Source organism: Momordica charantia (assembly GCF_013281855.1).
Source record: "Momordica charantia cultivar OHB3-1 chromosome 2 unlocalized genomic scaffold, Mcharantia_2.0 BLBB01000002.1, whole genome shotgun sequence".
NCBI classification, from domain to species: Eukaryota; Viridiplantae; Streptophyta; class Magnoliopsida; order Cucurbitales; family Cucurbitaceae; genus Momordica; species Momordica charantia.
This window is the reverse complement of record NW_028275160.1, coordinates 6,164,427-6,178,066: the sequence shown is the minus strand read 5'-3', so window position 1 is coordinate 6,178,066 and position 13,640 is coordinate 6,164,427. Positions and strand designations below refer to the sequence as shown.

The 13,640-nt window shown below is 35.2% G+C and overlaps 3 protein-coding genes across 6 annotated transcripts; 2 read left to right on the top strand and 1 right to left on the bottom strand.

Moving 5' to 3' along the window:
- LOC111017116 (putative protein S-acyltransferase 4) lies at positions 1-4,526 on the top strand. 4 transcript variants are annotated; one of them, XR_002602259.2, is made up of 13 exons: positions 3-207; positions 295-429; positions 686-752; positions 962-1,058; positions 1,165-1,215; positions 1,666-1,762; positions 1,932-2,015; positions 2,089-2,135; positions 2,223-2,288; positions 2,412-2,471; positions 2,665-2,716; positions 2,812-3,017; positions 3,898-4,526. XR_002602259.2 is itself a non-coding variant. In XM_022292802.2 (12 exons), exons 1-12 carry the CDS (start codon positions 48-50, stop codon positions 2,898-2,900), a joined length of 1,005 nt encoding a protein of 334 aa, XP_022148494.2. In that variant the 5' UTR covers positions 3-47; the 3' UTR covers positions 2,901-3,031. The 4 variants fall into 4 exon arrangements, 1 of the variants encoding a protein (XP_022148494.2); XR_002602260.2 differs by having other exon boundaries at positions 3,407-4,526; XR_002602261.2 differs by lacking the exon at positions 3,898-4,526 and having other exon boundaries at positions 1-207; positions 2,228-2,288; positions 2,812-2,899.
- Positions 4,527-5,596: 1,070 nt separating this feature from the next.
- On the top strand, positions 5,597-8,567 carry LOC111017099 (putative E3 ubiquitin-protein ligase XBAT31). The gene is made up of 8 exons (XM_022292776.2): positions 5,597-6,035; positions 6,198-6,257; positions 6,369-6,440; positions 6,535-6,656; positions 6,736-6,876; positions 6,950-7,057; positions 7,148-7,406; positions 7,926-8,567. Exons 1-8 carry the CDS (start codon positions 5,856-5,858, stop codon positions 8,340-8,342), a joined length of 1,359 nt encoding a protein of 452 aa, XP_022148468.1. The 5' UTR covers positions 5,597-5,855; the 3' UTR covers positions 8,343-8,567.
- Positions 8,568-11,828: 3,261 nt separating this feature from the next.
- On the bottom strand, positions 11,829-13,640 carry LOC111017078 (uncharacterized). The gene is made up of 3 exons (XM_022292739.2): positions 13,404-13,640; positions 13,050-13,202; positions 11,829-12,421 (listed from the first exon to the last, which is right to left on the bottom strand). Exons 1-3 carry the CDS (start codon positions 13,413-13,415, stop codon positions 11,954-11,956), a joined length of 633 nt encoding a protein of 210 aa, XP_022148431.1. The 5' UTR covers positions 13,416-13,640; the 3' UTR covers positions 11,829-11,953.

Below are 13,640 nucleotides of genomic sequence, written 5' to 3'. Positions count from 1 at the left end.
TTCGAAGCTCAATCAAGTGCGATGAACCATTTTAATTTTGGGAAGAAATGGTGCAATTACGTGATCGGAATCGACCGGCGGATTGGCCGGAGCTAATCGGCCGTTGCGTGGTCTCTCTCATGCTTGTTTTACTAACTCAATCTACTCAATTTCTAGTTCCTCAGTTCTTCTCCGATTTCTCCGTCTTCCTTCAACTCCTAATTTCGGGCATTTCTCTATCTCCTGTTCTTCTTTGGAGCCGATTGATACTTGCCATCAACTGAGAGGTTATTTTGTTTTTCTTTTTTGTTTCAGCCTTGCTGCTTCTAGCAGTTTCAGCCACTGCGGGATGGTGCAGGCGGCTTCTTCGAGTCCGTGCGTCAGCTCCAGCTTTCGTTTTCTTCAGTATACTTTTTATTTGGATGGTTTACACAGCTATTGTTCGACAAGGTAATTTTCTCCAGATTCTTTTGGTTGCTGTCAATACTTCCCAATTCTTTTCAATTACTGGCGAAGTTTTAGTTGCTTTCCCCTCCTCCTAATTGATGTTTTCTTTCAATTAGATTTGAGGGATTATAGTTCCTTAGTTCATCACAAAAATCTAGAACTCGTAAATTATTTGAACTTTCACGGATATATCGGAGCTATCTACTCCATTGTCGTTGAAATGTGAGCTCAGAGTAACATTATCTTGCGTGCCTTGCAGCTGCTTCGCACTTGATGGATCTTCTGTTTAATGGGCAGACGGTCTTTCTCATTTTTGGCCTTTGTAGGTCTGTTTCCCAACTTTTCTGTTCATTCTTTAGAACCCATTTTCTCCATAATTAACGGGAGCGAGGTTTTGTTTAACTTCGTTGATATCGTCGTATCACATTTCTTAGTTTCATACGACATCTTTGCACGAGATATATGTTATTAACTCATGATGCCTGCTTGTCTGGTGTTCTACTTCTTATTCTAACGGACAAGTTTAAATTGGCAGGATGCTATCCAGTGATCCTGGTTTGGTGTCATATAGACCACCCCCTTCGGATGTAATTGCCCAAAGTTTAGTTTTAGAAACTGACACTCACCATCAGGTTGAAAAATTAAATGAGCTTATTTTTTATGGATAACCGGGAGTCTGAGCTTATTAAATTTAAGATCCAATGTCTTGAAATATCAGCCTAGCTATTTTTCTTGCAGGAAACAGAATGTTTAACGATTAGTCCTCATCTCATGCATTCGACTGAAGCAGTATATTCTCTCTCTCTCTCTCTCTAGGATTCAGTAAAATAACAAAATGATTTTGTCATCATACAAATTACAAATGTTCATTTTACCTGGCCATTTTTCTTTTGTTTTGTTTTAAATGATTCTCGAATCTGGATTAGAACTTAGCAAAATTTACATTGTTCCGAATCTGTAACTTAATATTATAGTTTTCTCACAGCATCCAAAACCATGTTAGATGTATTATCATTGTGGATATTGCTTAGTTTCAAGGTATATATATATATATTTTTTTTTGGGCACGGGGTTGGGATTCGAACCTTGACATTTTGGGCGGAAATATATGTCTTAATTAGTTGAACTATGTTCAGATTGGCTAGTTTGTAGGTATTTATGTTGCCATGGTAGTTCTTGCATTCTTTTCTTTCAGTAATTGATTGGTATTTAACTTTTGGTTAACGTTTTTCCTCCAAGGATATTGGATTGGGTAATAGGGTGAGATGCTGCCAGATCTGCAAAGCATATGTTAAAGGCTTCGACCACCACTGTCCTGCATTTGGAAACTGTATTGGTAAATAGCACATGATGGCAGTTAAAGCTTTTATCTCAGCTCTGCTGTAAAAATCTGTCATTTAATTTATCTACTTAGGTCAGCGTCAACTTATTTTTAATCATTTAGAGCCGATATGATTTCTTCACTTGGGTTAAAATGGTGTATGCTGCATACGATTGTAGTGCAGGGCATAAAAATTATCTCCTCTTCATGGTTCTACTAATTGGATTTCTCTGGACTGAAGCTACTTACTTAGTGTGCTTATCTCAATGTAAGTGTATGACTAGCCATACCCACATTTTCAGCTTCATTGCATTGTATTTACTAGCAAACTGATTCTTCAGATGTGGCGAAGTCTGAGGTTCCTGATGGTGATGGAACTAGGTTAGAGGTGTGTTTCTGCGACCTGTATTATCATGCTTATGAATTGTTTCGAATTCATGCCCTGCAACTGACACTGTATATACCAACCATTCAGAATAGTTTCTCAAGAAAAGTGGTTTTGAGCACAATGCTATTCTCCATTCTACAATTAGTATGGCAGGTGTATTTCTATCACTTATTTGTATTTGATATCGAAGTTCAGTTCCTTTTAGTTGACACGAGATATTAAGAATTCAAAATCTGCTAAGATTCTGAAACATAATAGATGTTTTGCTATTTCTAGGTGGTGTTCTTAGTGTGGCATTTGTATTGTATCTGCTTCAACATCAGAACAGATGAATGGGTAAGTTCCTAACTGCTATGGTGCGTAAGGATTAAATAGAACAAATAATGATAATAATTCATGTGTATGATTTCTCATATGCTGTGAACTGCAATCTAACTCGCCATTTGACCAAATAGCTCGTCTCGCTATTAGAAAGTTTTTCCTCTTAGTGTTCTGTTCAATTCACCACATGGATCAATCTCCGTTTCAGATTCACTGGAAGAGGTATCCAGAATTTCAAATTTTTGTCCAGTCTGAGCAGGGTAAGAATACCTTACAGAACTATTTTCTTTCATGACTTTAGTTATTGGAATATATATTTATATACAACTATTCTGTTCAACTCGGTGGTCTGCAGGCCAAAGGTCTGGTGAAATAAGGTTCAAAAACCCATATCACAAAGGAGTTTTACAGAATGTCAAGGAGTTTATAGCGTCAAAACGGTGAAACTGGTTCTTTCTAGCCTCATAACTTGTATATTCTTACCAGCTATCGAGTTTCGAAATCGAAGGAGCAACTTTCTATCTACCAAAAAAGAGATTCAAATTGATTGAAGCAACCATAGTAATTCATCTCTCCTTACTTGCTTATTCTCTTTTAACTTTTTGATACTTGGCATCTATGGTATTGAGATGGCATGCTGAACAAAATGAAGGCTATAAATTATCCTTTTAGATTAGTTGGCCTGAGGAACAGCTTACTAAAAAGTAGGGTATGCAAATACAAAGAGAGCAGGAAAAGGAAAAGATGTGAAAGAGAACGACAATGATGATAGTAAAATGATTTGTCATAAAAACACAGTAAAAAGTAGGATACTTAGAGAGTAAAAAGTTAAAAGAAACATTGTGTTTGCTTTACTTAGACCACATTATCAAATCCTATTATCTCTCCAAATCAATGTTTGCTTTACTTAGACCTCATTATCAAATCCCATTCTCTCTCCAAATGGATAGGTGGTAAGAGAGAGAATTCTGGATGTTGGAAGTTGGAAGGGGAGCAAGAAATTGAATGCCATCATTAAAAACTTAAATTAATAGGAAAAGCAAGTTCTTATAGGCTTTTATTACTGTTCTGCTGTTCATATTTTTGGACCCACTGTAGGGAGTTCTTTTCAAACTGTTTTAGAATGGGGATTAAATGTAGTGTAGCTTCAGACCATCATCTCTACATTTAAGTTTTATTTTGAGTCAAATCACTTTATTTTGATCTGTACTTGAAAAATAAATTACCCACTTTTGGAGAAATTATCTCACGTGAGTCACTGGCATAATATAGCTTTATTTTACTGACCATTTTCTTCTTTAAGATATAACTATTTGCTGTAGGATCGAATTATGTATCTCTCTCGAATTTGATAACCTACATAAATTCTTACTATATGCTACAATAGAATTTTATGAGTCATGCCTAATCATTTTCAATTCATGTTGTTTTCTTTTCATAGGCTAAAAAGTAGTCTCTCTCTCAAATTTGGTAACCATCACATGAGCATTGTTACAAGATCCTACGTTGAAAAAAAAAGACTTTACAAAAGTTTACGAAATCCCATGAATATTGATATGACATCTAGTAAAAATATCGATGAGTTGAAGAGAACCACGATCTTGAAGGGATATGTTAGGGACTCTGCATGTTTAGAATAGACACGGTTTTGAGATGGAACCCTACGAATATTGATAAATACGGTGGATGCTGACCTTACAAAAATTAATGATTTCATTTGGGAAGCCTTCAATCTTTCGAATCACTAAACGGGGCAATGCACCTTTTGGTGGGCGGAGAGCAGCTTTTTGCATGACAGTATCAGAAGTTTGGTAGCCTGTTTCTCCTTTTTTCCGATGGTATGGATTCTTTTGAGAAGTGGTGTTGTTTATTTTTCGTATTCTGAATATATATTGGTGACGGTCACAAATTCTAACCATAGGCTAGGAGAAGAAATCACAAAAAATAATTCAAAATTGCGTTGTAACTTCTTTGTCATCGTGCTTTCTACGCTATGCAGTTGTTGAGTCATGCTATACAAATGCCATTTTTCAATTCAATATTCATATTATTTTCTTTTTAATCTTTTAAGTTTGTAATCTCTATAAATTAACAAGCCGTAAATCCTCACATATATATCCTTTAATTTCTTTTTTACTTCTCGCAAAAGACCTGATGATATTTACGATGTGATATGAAGTTGGTGATGATATTTTTTCCCCTCACAATTTTGATGTTTGTAGTTATTTAACGATTAATCTTAACATATTGGTGTAAAATTGACGGTAAAATAACGAAATGACTACAACGATTATTCTCTAAAAGTTGAAAACGTTATTGTTTGATTTAATTTTTTATTAGTCTTTATTTCTTATTCAATTTGTAAGGACTTGTTTGATAACGTTTTAATTTTTTGTTTATGATTTTCGTTTCTAATTTTTAAGAAAAATAAGTGTTGATAACTATTCATATGTTTCTCCTTTCTTATCTTTATTTTTTAGAAATATTTTTAAAACACTGTATGAATTTTCAAAGCAACAAAATCAAGTTATTGTTTCCGTTTCTAATTTTTTTCAAAACATAAATAAAAATATTATTTTATTATATTGATTTATAAAATGCATAATAAATAATAAAAATTCGAATATTTAATTTTAAAAATTAATTTTCTTATAAAACTTTTACTTTTTTAACTTAAATTATAGATAACAATAAACAATAAAATGGCTACGGTTACCTACCAAACATGTTTATGTTTCTTTTTTCAATTAAAAATTATAAAACAAAAAATAATAATCAAATAAAATTTTATCTCTATTGAAAAAAATATAAAAAAATAAGAAATAATAACATCACCGAAGCCGTAAACTATTTTCATTATATTATATGGACAGAGAAATCGACAAAATAAAATAGCAAAGTTATTAAACAAACACATGGGTCATGGTGTGGGTCTCCTTGATTTACTAAATTCATTTACTTATTTATTTTAATGGAATTAAGTTAATTAACCATAATTTTTGGACAAGTGTACAGAATTACATAATTTAATCAAATTGAATAATTGTAAAAACTTGAAAAGAAAACGAGATTTAGAGCAATTAATTAATCAATTAGTTGATGACTTGTTGGCCAATTGCGCAACATTCGGAATCTAACTGCCCGAAAAATATCTGAACGCTGCCCGCAGTCAGTACAGCGAGCGGCCATTACTGACACCGTCATCTTCTCTCTTCATTTTTTTTCCCAATTTCAGGCTTCTCTCTTTCTCCGATTCTATTTAGTAATGCTCCTAATGGACCTCTTCGCATTCCATGGCAGAGGCCACCACTTCTGATCGAAGTGGGCCGTTAATGGAGGCCGGAGACCGCGCCGGGGACCTCTCTTGACTCTCTTCTGCTTTGTACCGACAGATTGAAGATGGGTCAGGGGCTGAGTTGCAGTGCCACTCATGAGAATGGATTGTTTCGTGCTGTGCAGAATGGAGATTTGGAGGCGGTTCATGTTTTGTTGGAGAACGAACCCTCTCTGTTGCAGAACACTACTGTCTATGATCGCCAGTCTGCGCTTCATATTGCTGCTGCTAATGGTCAGATCGAGGTGGATTTCTTGTAATTTTGCTATTTCTTGTCTATCGAGATTTTGTTTGATTCTTGTTTGTTGGTTGAGAGTCGAGAGACTGGATGTTCTGGGCGTGGTTGTTTGGGTTTGTTGATGAGAACTCTGGTTTTTCTTTTGTGTATTTTTCTTTGTCGTTATTAGATCCTGTCTTTGCTTTTGGAACGATCTGTCAATCCGGATTTGTTGAATCGTCACAAGCAGGTGGGGTTTCTTCTTTTAATTTGATTTCCATTTGAATTTTTCTGTTACTTTCACATTGTTTTCTTCTCGCTGGGTCTTTTGATTCTTGAATGTCGTGAATGTTTCTCTCAGACTCCGCTTATGTTGGCGGCAATGCACGGGAAGATCTCATGTCTGCGGAAGCTCCTTGAAGTAGGAGCAAATGTATAGATTATTGAATCCCTTTCTTGATTGATTCCCTTTCTTGCTTTTTTGCGAAGTCGATTCGGAAAACTAATTTGGGTATAAATCTTTTCAGATTTTAAAGTTTGATTCCCTTCACGGGCGAACTTGCTTGCATTATGCTGCTTATTATGGCCATTTTGATTGCGTAGAAGCCATTCTTTCCGCGGCTCAATCAAGCCCTGTTGCTGCTTCCTGGTATATTTTGCTCTTTTTTCACGAATACCCTTTCACTTTTCAAGTACAACCAACCATTGATTAACTTATTGTGAAATAGGGGATTTGTACGATTTGTGAACATTAGAGACGGTAGGGGAGCAACCCCTTTGCACTTGGCAGCTCGTCAAAGACGACCTGAATGCATTCACATTCTGTTGGACAATGGAGCTCTCGTTAGTGCTTCAACTGGCGGATATGGGTATTTTTCTATATCAATTATTTTCAGCTTGTTCTTACGTTTAAGGTTGGATTTGACAAATTTTTATCCACAGATGCCAAGGGAGCACGCCCCTTCATTTGGCAGCTCGAGGGGGGTCCTTGGATTGCATTAGGGAACTGTTAGCTTGGGGAGCAGATCGTCTTCAGAGAGATTCCTCTGGGTATCAACATCGAAAAATATAAATTAACATCATAATCTTGCATTAGGTGTATATTTGTCTGCTAATTAGTGCCTATCTGGTTCTATACAGGAGAATTCCCTATGTAATTGCTATGAAGCACAGACATGGAACCTGTGCAGCCTTGCTGAATCCTTCATCCACAGAGCCACTTGTTTGGCCCTCACCCTTGAAGTTTATCAATGAGCTTAACCAAGAAGCAAAAGCTTTGTTGGAACAGGCTCTAATGGAGGCAAACAGGGAGAGAGAGAAGAACATCTTGAAGACAACTACAACTAATGAACTTCCCTCTCCATCACACTCTGATGCAGTGGATGGCTATTCCTCTGAGGTAATCAAGAATTCCTTCGTCATTAAAGAATGTTCAACTTTTAAAGTAGATTTTAATTAAGCCAGCCAATTGGGTATACGAAAAAGTCACAGCTCTCTCTCTTTGACTTGAAGTTGTAAAGATCTTGAACAAAGTTGTGGTGGTTGATAAGATTTTTGAAGCTTTTGGAGAAGCCCCCCCATCGGTTCACTGAGTGGTGTTTTGTCCTTTGCACTATTAGTGGCATTGCTTTCCCAATTTGGCGGCATTCACTTTACGTCTGAAAGCATCTCTGATGTGTCATGTAGACTTCTCATTTGTTTCTTAGAGAGCTTTTCAAGCTAGGCTCTTAGAAGGCACGTGATGAATGGTCCCAATATCTGCAGTTTCAATTATATCAGTTTCTCTTCACTTCTGAGTTTTTGAAAAATTATCAGCATTGCTGCTTTTTTCCCCCCATTTCTTTTTACAGGAGTTTGTGCAATGGTTCTGTGAGATTTTCAAACATTATTAGCATTGAGAAACTTGACTTTCTTGCAGATCAGTGGTGGTGATGATGCAGAGCTATGCTCCATTTGCTTTGAGCAAGCTTCCACAATTGAAGTCCAAAACTGCGGCCATGTCATGTGTGCTCAATGCACTCTTTCCCTTTGCTGCTACAGCAAGCCGGACCCAACCACGGCATGCCTGACGCCCCCAGTTTGTCCATTTTGCCGAAGCAACATCATCCGCTTGGCGGTCGCGAAAACGAAGACGAAAACAGGAGAGGAAGTTGATGACCATGAAGCCAACAACTCCAAGCAGAGAAAGGGAAGGAAGTCCCACAACTTCAGTGAGGGTGGTAGCAGCAGCTTCAAAGGGCTGTCGGCGATGAGCTCTTTCGGGAAGATCGGCGGTGGCCGGAGCTCCGGACGGATAGCTGCGGAAGATGATCAGTCAGTTGATAAGCTTGGTTAACAGGTGGAAATGGCAAATCATACCATCTTTTTGATCAATCAAGATCCCTTTTTCCCGCTTTGCAAAATGATCAAAAGATTCAATTACTCGGCTTTCGGTGTTGGGCCCCTATCAATACATATCATAGAGAAAAAAAAAGAGGAAAAAAACCAAAAAAAAAGGAATCCATGTTTGCTTGTAGAATTGGGAAAATAAATCAAATATTAAGCAAGAGAGTGAGTTTTATCTTCGTGGGTCATCTTAAGTTGTAATATGATTTGTTAATTTGAGATTGAAAAAGTCAAAGTATTAAAAAAAAAAGGAAAAAATAGTGAGAAAGATATTATTTATTTAAAAATAAATAAAATCAAAATTGTGGATGGGCCATTGGGCCCACTTGGACATTCTGCACCGAGTTTAACGAGTCAACAAGGTGATGGGCGAGGATTAAAATAATAAAATAATAATGAAGGGGGCACGTGGGTGTTGGAGGTCACGTGATGATGTCTTCTATTAATTAAATAATTCGAATAAAGTTTATCATTATATGACGTCAGAATTGTACGAAACACGACAAGGAGAAGGAGGGCTTGAGATGTCGACACGTGGAGGAACCTGGAAGAAGCAGTTACGGTCGAAGCGTACAAATCTGATCCTAATAATTTCTCCGACGATTTGATTATTATAATAATTGTGTAATTTTTTTTTTCAAAAAAAGAGAGCCGAATTAGTTTCGGTGGTTAAATTATTAGTTCATTAATTAAATGAAATCAAATATAAAATGAGTTCGGTGGGGGCATTTTCTGTTTCTTAAATATTTTTTTTTTCATTTATTGTTATTTTTATTCCAAATAAATTAATGCATTATAAATCGAAATTAAAATAACAATAACAACACGACATAAAAATTAAATAGTCAAAACGAACATAGTTGAACGATAATTGACATGTATTCCAACCAAGAGGTTGTTAGTTCGATCCTTCACCTCCACATGTTGTATTAAAAAAATTAAATAATAGAATATTTAGAGTATATTATTATATCTATATTAGTATGATATTATTATTGATTCAGAACTAAACTTTTTTTTTTGCTAGCATATATGACAAAATAAAGTTTATTAATGACAAATATAAGAATATTTCAAATTTCAAATTTGTAAATATAACAAGAAAAAGACAAAAAAAAAATCATCTCAACATCTATTAGTATATCAATGACATAGGTTAATTATTGATAGACCGCATCAGTGATAAATAATATCAAGGATAAATGACTGTCAACAATGAAGGTAACAAGGATTCACTTCCGAGCTTTGTTATTACCGACTTATGATGCAATCGTTAGTTATCGTGTAACTGTTTGGTTGTAACATAATGGATTCCTTCCATCCGCCTATAAAAGGACTCTCACTCCTCTTAATCAAGTACACTATTTTGTCTTAGACCCACTTACTTAACTCGAATTTAGACTAATTTGAGTTTCGAGGTGTTTGTTTTTTGTGTGCATATTCCCTTACATAGCTTGCTCCATCTAAAACTCATCTGGGTGAAAAGAGATCGATCTTCAATATTTGACAACATTTAGTCTAAACAACTATTTAATAAATGTGTTCCTATTTCTAAGTAAAAACTAAAAGGTGTAATTTCTTTTCAATATTCCACACGTCGTCAAAAAACTCAAAATATCATGAGTTTGATTATTGGATAAATAAATTAAAGTTCATCATTTTTTAGTACAACATGTGGGGTGAGAGATCGAACTCACAACCTTTTAGTTGAAGATATATGTCAATTACCCATGAATACTACAGATTCAACTTCATTAGTAAAGTCTAAATCGTAATTAAAATTTGACAACCATAACCATTTGAAAAGTGGCTCTAATTTAATTTTCCAAAATACGTTTATTTAGTCTATTATTAAAATAAACAGTTTGCTTAGACAACGTCAAATCCAGATTCTAAAAAAAAAAAAAAAGAGAGGTTGAATTCAGGTGAAAAATTGACAGAAACGTATCCTAATTTGACAAGAAATTGAAATATTGAATTTTATTATTTTTGTTTTTTTTCCAATTTTTTTAATATAAATAATATTAGGTGGCTTCCAAGAATATCCTTTATTTTAATTGGATTATTTAGACATCTAACGCGTGTTTTCTGTAATTGACGTATTAAGCCCTAATGTGTACTTAAAAAAAAGGCGTATTAAGCCCTAATAGGAATTTATTATAATAAATTGTGTGACAATTTTTTTTTAACCAACACATCCATTTTTTAAGTTGTCAATGCTACTTGCACTGCATAAAAATTAAGAATCTCTCCCAGGTACACGGGAGGAAAGTCGTACATCAACGAGAAGGAAAAGAAGGAAAATAACGTTGTTTGAAGCTACTTTAGCAAGGAATTGTATAGGTCGGTTGAAACCAATTCTTTAGGCATGGATAAAATCTATGTTGCTAAAGTTCTTCCCCAATATTCTACTGTCTTCCATCCAAGGATTAGCTTCATTAATCATTTCAACCTCCCAATTAATGAGTCATATCACTTGAATTGAGTCTAATTCATCGAAGAGTTGTTGCAAATTTAGTTTGATTGCAAGTCGTAAACCACCGACTAATAAGGATTAAACAATAAGAGGATAATTGTGCATCGAACTTGACTAATGGTGAACGAGCAAATTTTTTATATTTTTTTCTTCTTTTAATATTTCTATCAAATATTTGAGTTGAGTATGAGAAACATTCTCAAACGTAGAAAATGGATCACAAAAATAAAATTAAGAAGTCTCATGATAACTTCATCATTTATATTTTCAAATATTTTGGTATGATACTTGAATTAACATATACTTTATAATTTTTATTATTAAAATTTTCATTTTCAATTAATAAAATTCTTATAATATCATATGGATTAGTACTTTTAGTTAAATAGATTATGTTTAGTAGACCTTTTTTATGTTCTTTTAGTATTACAATTTAAACCTTGTTTAAGAAATGCTCAATGCTTATATATATTCAAATTTATTACCATTAAAAAATTAATGTATCGATCAAACGAAGTACAAGACGATATCTCATTTTGTATTAAATAAGAAGAATGACCTAAAGTTTTCGTTAAATGACACATGAAATTGTTGACGATGAACCAAATTTTCAGATAAAATATTTAAAACTATGAGCACTACGTAAACAAATAGAATTTAGTAATACACACCAAAATAAATAAATAAATAAATAATTACATTTGAGATTTGGTTTCATTAAAAGAATAGAATAAAAAATTAAATGGGAAAAGAAATCTTGTGAAGAATCCTAGATAAGGTATAATAAATTTCCCTTAAATGTAAGCCATGATTGTAAAAATCCTCCAAACATGGCAACAGCCCAAAAATGATATGTATACAAAGAAAGAGGACTCAAAAGAAGATCTTCAACCTTCAAATGGTGAGACAGCAGACCCAAGGGAAAAAGCTAACCAAAGGATAAAATGATAGAGAAACAGATGAAAAAGCTCAATAAATTCCACATTGAAAAAAAGGGTCATTTTAGACTTTGAATTTTTTATTTGTTTCTAGAAGAAAGAAATTCAATCAATAGCACGAAACACATAAAAGGAATAAACCCAGTTTCAGTGTCCACAAATGCAAGCACAAAGAACTGCAACTCCATTGTCATTTGTAGGTTCAGTTCCTCCATTTCTCCCTCTTTCAACTTCTGAACCAAGGCTTGATTGAGGAGGTGCCACACAGCCATTGATGAACAAGGAGTTTGGTTCTTGGGCAGCCTCAGCTAATGCTAAATCATCTCCTCCATACATGACTACACTCTGGTTTCTCCTATACTCGTCGGCCGCTCGTCTTTCTTCTGCCAGGAAGTGGCCTAATGAAGGGCCATTGTCGTCGATGCTGTTGGCATCGGTACTCTCCCTCGAACACAAAGAGAAAAACCAAGGTCTAGACCTGGGGTTGCCCCTCTTGTCCCCTGTGTTCTCTGTTTTTCTTCCCCTGAGTGATCTTCTTGAGAGTTCCAAAATGTTAGAAACTCCTATCAGACTCCCAAGTGTGATGCTCTTGTCACGGAAGAAAGATCCCGTCGACTGCAATATAAACGTGCCGTAGAGTAAGATCGATTCTTGTGTTATTGAGATATCTTTAAAGTTATTGAGCTAAGGCTAATGCATATGATCTTAAATGAAATCTTCAGCATCAATCTTTCATATGCATTGATTTATCTACAAGATGGGATGCCAAAAATCATAGTTAAACCCAAAATCAAAAGCTTAGGGCTATTATACTGCAATAACACAAAATTATACACTCAATCTTCAAGATATAGAGATGACAAAGTTTAAGGACACAAGACTTTACATTATATGGGATCCCTCTACTACAATTGTATACCTCAGTTCTTATCAATTTGCACCACAAACTTTTTTATTCGAGTTAGTTCGGATCAATAACCATTTTAGCAATCATGGCACCACAGTAGTAACATGCAGACATCACAAACTTTGAGTTTAATGAGCAAGCAATCACTTGGTTGACACTGAAACAGTATAAAAAATGGGGGTTTCTTCTCCATCTGCATTACTTCATTTTCTATACAGCGAGCATTAAGTACAGACACAAAATAACAAAACTAAACTGTAACATTCCAATCACGTCATGTGAAATTTCTGATAATCTCCATTGCCAAAACACATTAATCTCAGTAAACTTACTGACCTCAGTGTCCAAATCGGATGATGAATCCGAGAAGGAAATAGGAGAAGCCGTCATCAAAGTGTTGAAAGACACTGATCCTGAATAGTCCCGGTTTCCAGGTACCCCAATACCCCTCACATTCAGAGGCTGTAGACCGAGAGGCCACCCCTCCCCCTTCAATCAAATCAAATAAACAATGAAAGAAAGCGATTCAGAAAAACAAAAGCAACCCGATAAAAGGAAAAGGGAAACCCCAGACAGAGCGACCCACCAGGAACAGAGCAAGTAAATAATGGAAATAGAAAAAACAGAGAGAAGACCCACATCAGGGCTCAGGAATCCAAATGAACGTGAAATAGGAAACAGATTATGTACCTGTTGAGCCATGTGAGTGCCCGCCAAGTATTAGACGAAATGCTGGACAGTTTGATTTGAGAAAAGTCACCTCAAGAATCAGATTTCGGACAGAGGAAGAGGAACTGTCATTTTCAAAATCAATCTGGGTTTCGTTGGCTGATGGGTTTGGCTACGCTGTTGAGAGCAGTGGCAAAGATGAAGGCATTTTCATGGAGCCATGGGAGTTTTGGAGGGGGAAGTCCAAATTGGTCAATA